This window comes from Thalia democratica, chromosome 1 (assembly GCF_965202585.1).
Source record: "Thalia democratica chromosome 1, ktThaDemo2.hap1.1, whole genome shotgun sequence".
Classification (NCBI taxonomy): domain Eukaryota; kingdom Metazoa; phylum Chordata; class Thaliacea; order Salpida; family Salpidae; genus Thalia; species Thalia democratica.
This window is the reverse complement of record NC_139165.1, coordinates 73,421,350-73,437,244: the sequence shown is the minus strand read 5'-3', so window position 1 is coordinate 73,437,244 and position 15,895 is coordinate 73,421,350. Positions and strand designations below refer to the sequence as shown.

General features: G+C 29.0%; 2 protein-coding genes across 2 annotated transcripts; both read left to right on the top strand.

Annotated features, from left to right (window-relative positions):
• The first annotated feature begins 1,540 nt into the window (after positions 1 to 1,540).
• On the top strand, positions 1,541 to 2,193 carry LOC145842889 (ribonuclease P protein subunit p29-like). Its single transcript, XM_082950367.1, has one exon. The coding sequence runs from the start codon at positions 1,561 to 1,563 to the stop codon at positions 2,173 to 2,175; it is 615 nt and encodes a 204-aa protein (XP_082806493.1). The 5' UTR covers positions 1,541 to 1,560; the 3' UTR covers positions 2,176 to 2,193.
• Positions 2,194 to 3,239: 1,046 nt separating this feature from the next.
• LOC145830442 (26S proteasome regulatory subunit 7) lies at positions 3,240 to 7,420 on the top strand. The gene is made up of 8 exons (XM_082938267.1): positions 3,240 to 3,449; positions 3,866 to 4,059; positions 4,322 to 4,432; positions 4,921 to 5,056; positions 5,280 to 5,416; positions 5,616 to 5,795; positions 6,118 to 6,275; positions 6,946 to 7,420. The coding sequence occupies exons 1-8, from the start codon at positions 3,257 to 3,259 to the stop codon at positions 7,139 to 7,141; spliced, it is 1,305 nt and encodes a 434-aa protein (XP_082794393.1). The 5' UTR covers positions 3,240 to 3,256; the 3' UTR covers positions 7,142 to 7,420.
• The last annotated feature ends 8,475 nt before the right edge of the window (positions 7,421 to 15,895 follow it).

Below are 15,895 nucleotides of genomic sequence, written 5' to 3'. Positions count from 1 at the left end.
AACAATGTCTATTTTTCTTTTAACAAGATTGTCTAACAATACTTTATCCTTTTCAGAAAAAAAATCAATAACTTAATTAAAAACAGCAAAAAACTTTCCAGACAGTTTCCTTTTGATAACCATCTCACTTCTGTATGCATTATCAACTTATCAAAAACCTCATCATTTTCATTACACAGCTGTTTAAACAGACAACTTTGTAAAGCATGCCTTTTTTTTGTTGACAGCTTTTATCACAAAGTTTAATGAGTCATTTAAACAGACGCTCAAACTTTTTGCAACTAAATGTTGGCGATGTATCACGCAATAAAAAGTAAATATATCAGGGTTTAACTCTTTGTAATATGTGATTAATCCACAATACTTTCCTATCATAGACGGTGCACCATCTGTTGCAATTCCTATAAGATGTTTTGAAGGTATTTTATTTACATCAAAATATTTTTTAATTTTTCCAACACAAGCCTTACTGTGCTATGCTTTTCCATTAGTTGGGAGAATGCTAGTTCTTCGTATGTTGTATCATCAACTATTAAGGCATGCAAACAAGGAGAAGACATTTGTTCTCCGGTATCTAACTCGTCAATCTGCATTGAAAAAAAATATTTCACATCATTCGAACTAACTTTTGTTCAATAGTTCTGACATTTCATCTATACGTCTTTTCACAGTGTTGTTGCTTAAAGTAATAGAAGGTAAAACATTACTGGTGTTTTTATAATGAATGACTTTTTCCAGAACTATTTTTAAGACAGGAATAAACATTATTTCCCAATGGTGTGTGGCAGTCCTTGTTTAGCAACTATGAGAGACAGATAATAAGAAGCTTATTGTCCACCTTCAATACTTTCTGTAGATTTCTTGAACATGTTTATGATTTTACACTGTTTTGATTTCTCATCTCGACGTTTTCTGAAAAACTCTACATTCTTATCTACATGTTCTGAATAAAATCTTTATTTTACGTAAACAGAATAGAATTTCTTTGTTTAAGTTTTACCTCAGGGTCAAATATTTAATGGCAAGCTTAAATAGTAAAGTAGCAAGATATAAAGTAAAAATTTTATGACTGCCCAAAATTCTAAAATCGCCCCCCATTCGCCCCCTTACTAGTTTTTGCCCCCCTTTTTGCCCCTTTACTAAAATTCGCCCCCGACTTACTAAAATCGCCCACTTTGGGAAACCCTGGTTTAATGTATAAAAGTCAAGAAAATTTTGGTAATAAGTCAGGAAAGTTTAGGAAATTTGTCTCAGATGTGGCAACCCTGATTGAGGAAATTCTTGATTTTATATAATTTTTATCTAGTTTTGTAAGTTTTCTTGAATTTCCTTTTTTTCACAAAACAAGAAATGTCACCAGTTTTGTTCAGTCTGTCTAAAATCATTTTTTTTAAATTCACTTTACTTTTTCAATGTACTAACTTTTTTTTTATAAATCTTAATTTGTATAGAAAACTATTTTACTTTTTAGATGTGTTAAGTTATAAGTTGTATATCAATTTGTTGATAAAACATATATTTGTAGAGAAATAATTTTAAGAAAATAAGTTGAAAGTAAATATGGATGAGAATAAGAAAATGATCAAGAAACTGACCAAACCATATCTCAAAGGCATGGATGCTGACAAGAAAGACAGGACTAGAAAACAACTTCATGCCAACAGGTTGAAACCTTTGATGTTAAGAAAGGAAAAGTCTGTTTTCATCAAAAAGAAGGGAAAGAAAGCAAAACCTGATGACATTCTAAAAGGTAAAATAGTTTTGAAAAATCTCAAAGAGGAAGCGCCTCGCTCCTACAAGAACTATGATTGTTTGAGGAAGATGTGGAAAAGCTACATTATTGAATTCCTTTCCCTTGACAAAAGCAAAAACACTGACAAGCTGAGAATTGAGCAAGACTTGATGTTGAAGGCTGACCTCCACGGAGCGGAAATATCTGTTGCCTGTGACTCGATGGTAGGCAAGCAGGGAACAGTGATTGTGGAGACAAAATTAGTTTTTCTCATTATCACACCTGAGAACAAGCTTGTCACTTTGCCTAAGAAGGGTAACATATTTCATGTTAGAATTGAAGACTTGCTGGTGACAATTTTTGGAGATCAGTTTTGTCTCCGTCCCAGCTGCAGGCTTATAAAACGTTTTAAAAACTATGTGCCAACCTTGAAGGGTGTTTAGGTTTTGATAAATACCATGACCAGTTAACTCTATAGGGTTTTAGGAAATTTAGTTAAATTAACTGCTTATTTCAACAACTTTGAAATAGTTTGCATTATTATAAAATTACATTTTTTTTGTATAACTCTAAGTTAATTTTGTCTTAATAATTTATTATCAGGTTTTAAAATTATAAGACTAACAATTTTATCGTATGATAGTTAATAACTTATAATAATAAATTACTGTTTTCACTGCATTTCTAGACTAATTGTTAATAAAATTTCAATTTAAATAAAGTAATAGTGTTTATTTTACACATGTATTTTTTTGTGAATAAAACTCTCACTTGTGCTATTAAATGATAGTTTCTATTTATAACAATTGTTTGATTAAAAATATATGCTGATTGAAATTTATGCTTTAAAATGTTTTAGAGAAAAGGTCCTATTTATTTGCGTAGGGATTAAAATTGTTTATTTTATTTTGCATCATAGGGTTTATTTTTAGTAGTTTTATCTTAACAATTTAAAATGAGTTTTTATACCTGAGGTCAGCAAATAGCTGCTTTGGAAAATTTCATTTCAAGCAGTTCTTTGAAATTTTGCTTTTTAAGCTGTATTATGTATTTAAAATTTTTAACTTAAAATTAAAAGTAATTTCTTCAACAAATAAAAAAATCTTAGAAATCTTTCCCAAAACTTGTTTGTTAAAAGCAGTTAGGTTCTTAATTTTAGAGGTTGTCAACCTCTGTTTTAGAATTTTTCTTTAAATGAAATAAAGTTTAATATCATTCTAAAATTTTAGCTTTAAATGCCAAGTTCTATGAAAAAATATTGTGCACAAACAATCGTAGAGTATTAAAAAAATTAAAGTAACCCTAAAGTTTAAATTTAAGCAGTTAAAACTTTTTAGCTGTTTTAAGTATAACACAAAATTAGTCTTTTGATATAGTAAAATTTCGTTAGTTTTTAAAAATAGTAAAATAAACTAGGAAATTCTTATAAAATCAAGCAAAATCTTCAACTATCTAAATTGTATTTTTTTGTTTAACTGCTAAACGAACCAAACTCTGTCACAGCACATAGTTGTATAGACAAACATGCCAGACCATTTGGGAGCTGACCAGAGGCGCGTCAATGAGGACGACAGCAAGGACGAGAAGCCGATCCAAGTTTTAGATGAGGGAGACATCGCGCTGCTGAAGACTTACGGGCAGGGCGCGTACGCCAAGTCGATAAAAACCATAGAGGACGACATTCAGAAGATCATGAAGAGAATCAATGAGCTCACTGGTTTGTTGCTTTTCAGAGAAGCTGTTTTTTTTTTCTGGATGTATAATAGATATTAAAATAGTTGTAGTTAATTAAATTGCTCAATTAAAATAAACATAAAAATTATGTACTTATAAAAACTAAAATTTTTTTTTACATTTCTTCGTATTATATGAACTATACTCAAAGCTTAATAAACTCTCAAAAATATTTAGCTTTGAATTGTCTGTTGTGATTCTTGATAAGAACGTTTTTTTTAAGCTAATGTTAGAATTTTTTTTATCCAAGACTATTTTTGTAAAACTTGACACTTAGTCAAAACACTTAAGAACGTCTCCCAGTATATTGTGAAGACTGCTTTTGCTGCGTCCTGACATTTTTTTCGATTGCTATAAATTAAACATCTATGTTTTTATAAAATAAAACCATACTTGAAGGAATCAAGGAGTCGGACACTGGGTTGGCGGCGCCTGCATTGTGGGATCTGGCAGCCGACAAGCAGACGCTGCAGTCTGAGCAGCCGCTGCAGGTGGCAAGGTGCACGAAGATAATCGATGCCGACACCGACAACCCCAAGTACATCATCAACGTGAAGCAGTTCGCCAAGTTCGTCGTCGATCTCGGTGATCAGGTTTGAAACTGATGTTGTTTTTTTTACGTCAGTTTTTTTATTTGAAATTAACTATAAGGTAAAATAAATATTTAATTTAATTGCAGTTTAATCTTTATTGTTTAAAAATAGAAAATAGCATGTTTCAGAAAATAGCAGAAAAGTCAACCAGTTTTTTCTAGTTTTTGATTTTTCTCAAGTCGCATGTAGTACTATCAATAAAACTTATTGTTGTACAGTTTTTTACTACTGTTTTATCTTACAAAGATCTTACAACAAACAGGTCGCACCAACAGACATAGAGGAAGGCATGAGAGTTGGAGTGGACAGAAACAAATACCAGATCCACATTCCGCTGCCACCAAAGATCGATCCCACTGTTACCATGATGCAGGTATGATGATAAGTTACTTTATATGAAAAAAGTTTTCGGAATACAACTAAATTCAAGTATTTTGAAGATTTAAATAGAAAACATTTATAGTAAATTTTTATTCTTTATTACAGTGTTTATACAAATTTATTTATTTTAAAAATTCAGTTTTGTTAGTTTGTTTTTATGGTACTAGATTAATAAAACTAAAGTGTAATTATATTTTTTATGTAAATAAAAGTTACTTGTATTTTTAAAGGTGAAAGTAAAATATAGAACAGCGTAAAACATTTTGTACTGTGCTTACACTATGCAAAGTATTTAAAAAACATCCGTAAACAACTATTATTAGTACTAACTATTTATATTTTTTAGCTATTTTCACAACCCTCGAATGAATTAATTCAAACTTAAAATATTTTTATTTAATAAGTAAGATTCAATTAAAATAATTGTGGAACAATCAAACTGTTGATATTTTTCAATATTATTAAGTTAAACGACTGCAGGTTGAAGAGAAACCGGATGTTACGTACAACGACGTGGGAGGTTGCAAGGAGCAGATTCAGAAACTGAGGGAGGTCGTGGAAACGCCCCTCCTTCATCCTGAAAGGTTCGTCAACCTCGGAATCGACCCCCCTAAAGGTTTGTTTATTTTTTAAAAACAATAGTTGTAATAATTAAAGTTGTTTTTTGAAAAAAAAAAGCAACGAAAAATTTACTTTTTTATCTGTGTAACGCAGTGTTTTTTTTTAAAAAGCTTTAAAAACTGCTGTTTTATACTTTATAATCAAACTAATTTAATTTGAAAAAAAATAATCAAAGGAAATAAACCAATCATTTTTTAATAATTAAAATTATCTAACAGGTATTCTATTGTTCGGACCACCTGGAACCGGTAAGACCCTTTGCGCTCGTGCAGTGGCTAACAGGACTGATGCCTGCTTCATCAGGGTCATCGGAAGCGAGCTTGTGCAGAAGTACGTTGGGGAAGGAGCAAGAATGGTAAGTTTAATAAACATCCTACAATTTTATATAGAGTGACAGATATAGCGATAACTTATCGAATTCAGCATAGCATAAGATAATTCTCTCTAACTTAATATTAAGTTGCAATCCATACATTAGTTTGTATTGTGTTAGAAATAGCATAAGCATAAAAAAAATTCCCACCTCAATTAAAAGCCAATGAAACTTATCAAAGGTTCGCGAGTTGTTCGAGATGGCTAGGACGAAGAAGGCGTGCCTGATCTTCTTCGACGAGGTGGACGCGATAGGAGGCGCCAGGTTCGACGACGGAGCCGGTGGCGACAACGAGGTGCAGAGAACCATGCTGGAACTCATCAACCAGCTGGATGGTTTCGACGCCAGGGGAAATATTAAGGTTTGTTGTTTGAGAAGATTTTTCACAAGTTGGTTATGTGGTGCCGCTTAACGTTGTTGTTTTAGGAGCTTTAAAATTTTGAGGGTTTCGTATAAGTTTTAAACAGCTTTACTTGTTATCACTACAGTACAAATGTTTTATGTTTATAAATATTTATAAACTTGATTATCAATTTTCTTAAAAACTAGAAAATTGTTCAACATTTGTAGACTTATTTTCATTATTTCGCAATAATGTTTTGTACTTTTAGGCGTTTCATTTAAAATTCCCCATGTTTATAACACTTTATTTTTTCCACAGCGCTTAACTCTATTTCTCTCAGGTACTGATGGCAACGAACCGACCGGACACTCTGGACCCGGCCCTGCTCAGACCGGGCCGAATGGACAGGAAGGTTGAGTTCGGCTTGCCGGACTTAGAGGGAAGGTGCAAGATATTCAAGATTCACGCCAGGTCCATGAGCGTTGAGCGCGATATCAGGTCAGTTCAAGTTTAATTCTTTCGATTTTTATGCAAGTTGTACGTGTTTTAGTTGTATAGTATACACTATACATTATATATAGTTTTTCAAAATTTATATTTAATCTTAAAAACTTGTAAGAATTTAAGATTTCTATTATGAAAAATAACTAGATGCAGTAGAGCCGCTGACTTAGTTAACTTTATAAAGTTTTATTATTTTGTTTAATGACTTCGTTGAACTGCTGCCATTCTGCTAAATAATGCAACTTGTATCGCTTTTCCCTATGTATACACAACTAAATTTAAACGAACTAATTAGCCTTAAATTTGCAATAAAAATAATTGAACTTGTTTAAGAACAATTAATTTTATAAATGTAAAAGTGACTAATAATAACCTCAACTTAATGAATTACTAATTACTCAATAAAGTTAAAAACTTATTTTGTTTTGTCTTCAGTTGTTTAAATTACCTACAAAATACTACTGATGTTTCATTACAGTTTTTCAACAGTTATAATTTCTTTTTAATTGTTTATATATTTACATTAGGTCAAAAACACATGCTCAAAACAACGAGATGAAACTCATTTCATATTGTTTATTAAAAATTATCAGTACAACACTTTAGTTACAATTATAAGATTAATTACACTAGAGTTTGCTCGAATATCGCAACAAACACGTAGGTACGAGTTGCTGGCGAGGTTGTGTCCGAACAGCACGGGAGCCGAGATCAGGTCGGTGTGCACCGAAGCGGGCATGTTCGCCATCAGGGCGCGCAGGAAGGTGGCGACCGAGAAGGACTTCCTGGACGCGGTGAACAAGGTCATCAAGGCCTACGCCAAGTTCTCCTCCACCCCCAGATACATGACTTACAACTAGTTTGTGAGTGGTTTTTGTTTACCGAGAGTTTTTTAGTTGTGGTATGTATTCAATTTCTTTGTTAAGTTTGAAATATTTTTGTTTATGTTTTTTGATAAAGTATTAGGTTACAACTTGATTAGATTTAGTTTGTTATCTGATATAAGTGGTAAGCAAAATTCAGTATTTTAAATTAATCTGAAAAATAAGTTTAAACACAATATGTTCACTAATTTTTCCTATCATTTTAGTATTGCTTTATTTTTTAAATAAACTATGTTATAAATGAAAAAAAAGATTAAAATTAAACGGCTTCTATTATAAATATATCAGCTAATTAAATGTTTCAAGATTAAGTCAGTGATATTTAATAAATTAATCAAAAATATTTTTAATTGTTTTGTTGAGCTATCAAAAAGAAGTTTTTAGTATACATAGAAAAATATTGAATTATTTTATTCTGTTATGATGATAAGTTTATCATTAAAGCGCTTTGCCAACCCTATAGTTATATAAACCTAGTGTTCAATGGTCTATTTTGAAAAACTTAAGAACATAAAAAATGTAAAAAGTTTTTTTAAAGAGCTTAGATATCTACCAAATAGGTCTAAAGACAAGACTAAAGCTTTTGCAAGTACGTTTTTGTTCAAAAACTTACAAGTTAACTTGAAGAAGGCTATAATTGTTAATTATCATTTTATAGTAATATATCTTTAGAAGCTAAGGACTTAAATCGTTATGTTTAAAATATTTGTGTTGCAAAATGAAATAAAAAACCATCGATTTATCGAAATATGCACTTAAAAATTTAGATTCTTAAAAGGATTTAAAGTTTTATGTATAAAAACTTAAACTTTTTGAAAGTTTACAAGCTATTTTACAAATAAACAAGAGGTAAACTTAAGATATTTATGCGTGTTTTAGTTTTTGTCTAACTTTATCATTTATAACTTATTAAAGATTTTCTACACTGAAATTTAAACTTTTTTATAGCATATAAATTTACTTCATTTTTTATAACGTTTAAGCTTAAACTATAAAGGTTAACTTTACTTATAAAGCATTTGAAAAGTTCTAGTCCTTGCACGCTTTTTGTTCAAATTCAGACAGGGTCATCAGCAATTTTTATATAACGAGTTGAATTTAAAAATAAATTGACATTCGCTTGCCGCTGACTTAAAAATATGCACTTAAAAAAAGTTAACATCAAAATTGTTATAATCACTATTACTTTTTCAAAACTAGTTTACAACTAGTATAATCTGGCAAACATTCATGTCTCTACAAAAAACAGTGGAGAACAAAATAGTTGAACAAAACACTTAAATTAGTTTCAATCAAAACTAAAATTAGTAAAAACAGTTTACGACTGAATCCTATTACTTATCTTTTTCTTAGTTTTAAAAAATAATTTTATACTAAAAAAACTAAATACCTATTTACAAAATTAATTACTGTTTTTCAATGTACAATGCAAGTTAATTTACTCAATGAAAACAACGGTTGTACTATATTATATACACTAGTTTAGTAGGACAAGTAGTTTTCTTCTGAATAGAAAAAATAAGTAACTAGTTATCTTTAAGAGGTGAACAGCTTGATAAAGCTACTTAAGAGTGTTTAAATATATGGTCTGAAGTAAAAATACAATTTTTTTTCTACTGAATTAGTGTATGTATTATAGTATAAAATTTATATTCATTGAAGGTTATATTTACAAATATTATTAAGTATTGATAAATTCTTTGGCTTTAAACTCTTCAAAGAATACTGACTAAATGCGACAGTTTGTCAACTTTGAAAGTATTGTTTGATATTATGTAGACAAAAGCAAAAGCTATTGTCACTCTATAAACTTAAATCTTATTATAAACAAACAATCTTACTATAAGTATCCGTAATATAGTAAACAAAACTAAGTTGTTTAAATATTAAAGTATAGATTTAAAGTATTATATAACTGGTTTATTTTTATTACTTGGTTTTAAACATAAACATTTTAACCAGATCACTAAAAGCTAATAAAAGTAAATTTGTGACTTTTTTTTTTATTAAAGAATTTAAATATGTTACTAAACCATGTTAGTAGTCAAACTATTAATTTGGATATGTAAAAGTGATAAGGCGGACTTGTTTTTGTTTTGAACTGATATATTTTCATTTTAAGTATTCTTGACATTCATGGTTGTTTTAAATAGCGAATTAGTTGTTTGTAAATTTAAATCTTGTTAAACCGGTAAGTTTAGATCAGGAGCGGCAGTGTTTTATAGGAAACGTAAGATTTACCTAAAAAGTTCTTAGTGGACCACATTGAAAGAAAAAATACCTTCATTTGCCACAGTATTTCAAAAACTTTTGTCTTAAAATAAAAACAAATATGTTTAAGAGCAAATAAATATTGAAATAAACTTGGAAGAAGCATAATACTTTATTCACAATTAAAAAAGAGCGAGGTTATACATCTTTGTTAAAAATTATCTAGAGTTTTTCTTAACTGCACTGTTTGTTTTTTAACTTATAAAACGTCTTTGGCAAAAAAAACACTTGTTTGTCACATTTTGCATCATCAGACCGCAAGCTTAGGACAAAAGTGGTCTGATGGTATGATCAAATCTTTGTGTTAACTCGAGCTTGTCTCACGGTTTATATGTAGTATTCCAGGCTTAGGCACTGTTAGGTTTTGTTTGGTGGTAATCAATTATATATTACAAGTTACAAAACAAAATGTTTTTTTAGGAAATTTAACTAATAGAAAATATAATAAACGTTATTCTCGTTTTAAACTGCTCGTTTAGATAGACTAAATTATACGTTCATGATTTGTCTATCAACTTTAGTATTTTTAAATTTTTTTTTTAATTTAAACTTTTTTTAAAATACATCAGTTTGTTAAACAGCTGCAATATTTTTTTAACTATTTTGTTTACATGCTTTTGTTGTATCTTACTTTATATAAGTTTTTCCTTATTAGTTTTAAATTTTTGAACAAGGATTGCCAAATCTGTGACCCATTAGCGAGATCTGACCCGCGCACAGTGGGCTGAAAACGAGGATCAAGCGGCCATTGACATAAAACTGTCATAAAAAGCACTATAATACAATTTAAAGTCACACTTAGTGTTACAATAAGAATAATGTTTGTTTTCTTTTTAAAAATAGTTAAAATTTTAATTTCTAATGAAACTTTAAAGAAATAAGCTTAAACAAAAAGAAAATAATAATTGGCTACCTCAAGAGAGTTGCATTTACTCCCATTTTAGTTTAAATATGAATGAATTTTCAATATCAAGCCGGGTGAAACTAAACTCTAAATACAGTTTATTTTTAATTTAAGGCTGATCTTTGTATATCAAAGTTTATATTATTAATAACGTTACATTTGTACTAGTTTATCAAAAGAAAAAACCGTAAACATTTAGAACAAAAAAAACACTTATTCGTTGCAAAACAGTGCAAAAAACAAGATAATTTAGCCTGTGATTAAAAAAAAGTACTTTAAATTTATTACAAAATATAAGTCAAACAGTAAGTTCATAAAACTTCTTTGAAATTAAGTTTCTAAAATAAATAAAACACTCTATTCAGTAGCACAAAGCATATTATTATTATGTTGTTTATTGTGCAATGTTGCACTCCAGCATCAAAACCTGAGCCACTTAAACAGGACACACAAAAAGAGAAAAAGAAAATAAACTTATATTCAAAACTTTAAGATAAATTATATATATATATATAAACATAATTTAAATGACAACACAAAGTTAAACACAATATGATATACAAATGAACTAAATTAAAAATTCAATTCAAAAAATTCAAACTTATATATTACTTAGTACACACAACAAAGAAGTTTGTCTAAAATCATCGCTTATAAAAGAAAAATCATAATTACAAAATAAATAAGTAAACTAAAAGTTTGTAGGGGGGAGGCGTAGGGAAACGAATATTTTTTCTTTTGTTTATAGTGGGAAATTAGTGAATTTTACTGGTATTTATTGTATTTAAATCAAATCTTTTTAGCTTGAAACGAAATTGTTCTATCCCCTCACAAAACACTATATCCTGAGGTAGTCTGATCCACATAGCTTTTGCTCTGTGAAAAAATGCGCCTTGCCACTGACTGTTTTGAAAATCATGTTTACATTTTATTTTCAAATTATTTCCTCTTAGTTGATATTTATTTTGGGAAAAATTTAAAAACTGGTTAAAAAAACTTTTATATTTGCCATTGATAATTTTGTAAAGAGTTAATAGATCAAATTCCCATCTTCTTTATTCCAGTGATTTCAAGCCAAATTTAATCATTCTATCATTATATGATGTGTAAGATATGTTGCAACGACTACAAATATGACGGGTAATACTCCTTTGCACAGATTCAATTTTATTAATATCCTTTTTTAAATGGGGTGACCAAATTTGGGTACTAAACTCAAGTATAGGGCGAACGTATGTTTTAAATAGTTTTGTCAGAATTGAAGCAGAATTAGTTTTAAAACTTTTTAATATTTGAAAGCATGTAGTTTTTGCAATCTTATATAAATTGTTGATATGTTCATTCCATTTTAAATCTTTGGAAATATAAATTCCCAAATCTTTAAAAACTTTGATTCCTGGTAACTTGATGTTATTGATTAGGAGGTCAGTTGGAGAAGGTTTTTTTTGTTAATGGTTAGAATTTTACATTTGCTAGGATTTAAGTTTAGTTTTCTTGTTTTTAACCATGTGTAAATATTATCTAAAGATAGTTGTAATTAAGTATTTGATTGACTAAAGATTTTAGCATCATCTGCAAATAAGCTTAACTCACTTTTAATATCAATGTTTGAACAAATATCATTAATATAAATTAAAAAGAGAAGGGGACCAACTACACTACCTTGTAGTAATCCACTGTAGATTGTTAAAGAGTCAGAAAGCGTGTTATTAATGAGTACTCCTTGTGATCTATTATTTAAAAAGTTATCAAACCAATCAATTAAGCTTTCATGTAGCCCATACTGATTTAAAATGATTAATAATCTTTTGTGTGATACTGAATCAAAGGCTTTTTGAATATCCGTATAAACTACTTTAGTAAATTCATTTTTGAGATAAGGAACTAACCAAGAATGTAAGCATGTTAACAGTTGAATGGTCGATAAGCGGTTTGGGACAAAACCAAACTGTTTGTTAGTTAATAATTTGTTATCAAAGAGGTGATTGAGAATTTTTACAGATATAATATGTTCATAAATCCTTGAAAAGCCACTTGTTAGAGATATTGGTCTGTAATTTAACGCATCGTGTATATTACCTTTCTTGTGCACAGGAATAATAAAAAATGTTTTCCATTGTTTAGGAACATCAGATAGTTCTAGAGAGCAATTAAATATTAATGATATTGGAAAAATTATTGATTGGATAACATGCTTGATATAATAGGGTGGAATGTTTTCTGGCGTTCTTATAATTTTATCTTTTAAGTGGTTAATTGAACTTATAATGTCTTCATAGGTTATGAAAAAATTTTGCATTTTATTACAATTCTTTTGGGGTAGCTTAAAAAACTGGTAACTCTCGTCTTTTTTAAAAACTTTTTGAAAATTTATGTTAAAAAGTGTAGCTATTTCAAAATCTGAGGTTACTGTTTTGTTTTTATCATTATCATATAAGAGATGTATGGAGTTATTTAACTTAAGTTTAGATTTCACGTAGCTATAAAACTTTTATAAATTTGGGTTTTTGCAGAATTTGTTTTCATATTCAAAGCTGTATTTTTTAACAGCTAATTGATATTCTTTAGACTTGTTATTGTATTTTATCAAAAGTGATTTATTTGTCTTACTCTTTTGTATAGATTCGCTTTTTCTTTTAATAACTTTTTAATATGAGATCGATATTTTTTACTTTTGTTATTTTTAGAATAAATTGGAACAAAACGTTTGATTGAGATTTGGAGTAAGCTAATGAATTGATCGTAGAAATGTTGGAGATTTTCTGAATTTTTAAATAAAGAGGTCCAATTACTTTTTAACAGGAAATCATTGATGCTTTCAAAATCTGCTTTTTTATAGTCATATGAGGATTTTTTAAAAATAGGTACTATTTTATTTTCAATTTTAATTTTTAGCGAAAGCAAGTTATGGTCACAAGTGTTTGTTAATGGAAAATTAGTGTGATATGATTCTATCTAGACCAAAATGATTGCAAGTTATGAGATCGAGAATGTTACCATTCTTATGGGTTGGATTTTCAATTACTGGGTTAAAAAATTGTCTGTACAAAAATTAAGAAAACACTCATGGGGTTTATTGAAATCTGTGCTAGGAATCCTCCAATCTATGTTTGGCATATTAAAATCACCAAGAACATAAAAAGAACATTCTTTTGGAAAAACTATTTTAATCATTTTAATTACATTTTAAACAGTCAGTGCGCATCTCGCAGACTGTGGAGGAAGGTAGACACAACAAAATCTTAATTTTATCTTTTTTAAAATTACATCTACACATAGGTATTCAAAATTGATGTTGCTAGTAGAGATAGAATCGTTTTTAACTTTAATAACTTTAAGAGAATTTTTAAAAAGGATAGCAACACCTCCACCCCTACTAGACCTATCTTTTCGGTAAATGTTATAGTTAAAAGGACACACTGTGGCATCGTTAACCTTATTAGTCAACCATGTCAAAAAAAATAAATCAATGTTATTCAAATTTATATAGTTCTCTAAAATATAAAATTTATTTAAAACAGATCTTATATTAGTGTAACAAACTTTTAAATAGTTGTTGTTACAATTTATATAGGAAAACTTGTTAGTGTTAAAATTAATCCTATCACTTGATAAATTTATACCAGTTGACTCACGATTTCCTCCACTAATCCCAGATGTCCTGGGATCGGTAACGAAAGGGTTGTCTTGATTGTTCAACTATCTTGTTGTTCCTTATAACATATTTTATGTTTAATTTTTTCTCATCAGCGATGGTTTGCTTTATTCTAACTTCTTTTCTCAATGTTCTGAAAGCTTCCAATTCCAAGAAAGTTCTGTCAGGGTTGATGTAGATTTTTGATTCAATTTCACCATTAAACATTTTCAAATCTCTCAGTCTTAACAGAGTTAAGTAAGTTTGTTTTTTACTTTCTGGAATGTTAAACATTATTACATTCAAAGCCTTTTTTTCTTTCAGTTTTTGTTCACTTTCAGTCTCTAATTTTTCTGCTACTAAATTTAATTTGGTACTAATGTTTGTGATAATTTCTGTTGGTTTACTTTTCTACATAGCATTAGCATATTTTGAGAATTTAGTATCAAACTTGTCAAATTTAGAAGAAAGTTTTTAATATGTAACAATAAATGATATGTAACAACGTTTCCCATTCTGAACTAAATGATGAATTTTTTTTATTTAGCTGCAATCAACTTCGCGCAGTATGTCCAACTTCTTTACAATAAGTGCAATTTAGTCTGTCTAAAGTGTTGTGAACATCGTAGTCACTCTTGTCCCATAATCGATTTAAACAGTCTGTTAAATTTTCATACTGAGAAGTTTTCCTTGAAAATTTCATTCTGTACTGTCTTAGAAACTTGTTGTTAGCTTCCAATCCACTTTCGGTGTAATTTAGCAAACCTCTACCATTGTTTTGCTCAATTAGTTCAGCACTATGTGCAAGAACAGTATGCGCAGTTGGTGTAAAGCGAATCCATTTAACCGACATGACCAGCATCATTGTTTTTTTGACATAAACTGAGTATTTCTCTACATTAATCTTTTTGTTAGAATTTAAGAGGCATAAAATAATGGAAACATACAAAATAATTTTGTAAATGTTTTCTTTTAAACTAACATCAGAAATATGCTTCGTCAGCAGATTCCTATTATTGGTGTTTAGCAAAGTTTTGACTACGTTACCTGTTGTAGAAGTTCCACCATGGCCTGTGGGATCCGGTTTTTCAAGAGCAACATTAATTTCTTCTTCTACACATTTCTGAATTTTTCTTTTTGACTCAATTAGATTATTTACACCTTGACTTTTAGATATTCCTTCAAACTACGATTCTGACCAATTAAAATGTCCAGCCACAGCATGATAACATATTTTATAGATCAAAACAAATAATGTAAACAAAAGTAAGTGAATCTATACACATTAAGAACCTTCTAGAACATACAAAATGGTCTTTTTTGTCATAGTGAAAAACCAGAGATAGGATATAATATCAATTTTTTAACAGATCACTTGTAAAAACCTAAAAAAAATAGTTATATTCCACATAATAGATTTGTCTGTATATTTGTATATAGATTCTATGTCATTTTTACTAAATTATAAAAAAAAATATGTTAGTTCTGAGGTGGCAAATTGAGAAAATTAACCCTGAAGAATACCCTAAATTGCCAGAAATCATCAATGAATTTTTGGCAAGAATAGAAGATTTTTTAAATGCGAAATAATATACTTTTACATTCAAATATTCAAAGATTTTTGACTTTTTTCATTTAACACTAAACCAAAGAAATGAAAAAACTTAAAAAAAAGTATTTGTATAAAAGCTTTTATGGTGTTTTTTAACAGTAGATGTAGACCTTAATTTTGACAAAAATTTAAGCATTTTTCGAGGCTTTTTTAAACTTAAAAAAAGCAAACTTTGGCTACATTTATGCTTACATAACTTTTAGTTTACTTTAAGCAGAACAGAAACAAACCCAGTTTTTAAAAGACGAAACCCCGCTCTAAACAATTAAATAAAAATCTTGCTTTAACTGTTCAGTCGCGAAAATAGTC

What these genes read in the sequence shown, in the direction of transcription:
- LOC145842889 (XM_082950367.1), top strand. Translation starts at nt 1,561, where the DNA reads ATGGATGAGAATAAGAAAATGATCAAGAAACTGACCAAACCATATCTC.
- LOC145830442 (XM_082938267.1), top strand. Translation starts at nt 3,257, where the DNA reads ATGCCAGACCATTTGGGAGCTGACCAGAGGCGCGTCAATGAGGACGAC. An exon ending in TCGTCGATCTCGGTGATCAG is followed by an intron (nt 4,060 to 4,321) that starts GTTTGAAACTGA and finishes TACAACAAACAG; the next exon opens with GTCGCACCAACAGACATAGA. An exon ending in AGCGTTGAGCGCGATATCAG is followed by an intron (nt 6,276 to 6,945) that starts GTCAGTTCAAGT and finishes ACAAACACGTAG; the next exon opens with GTACGAGTTGCTGGCGAGGT.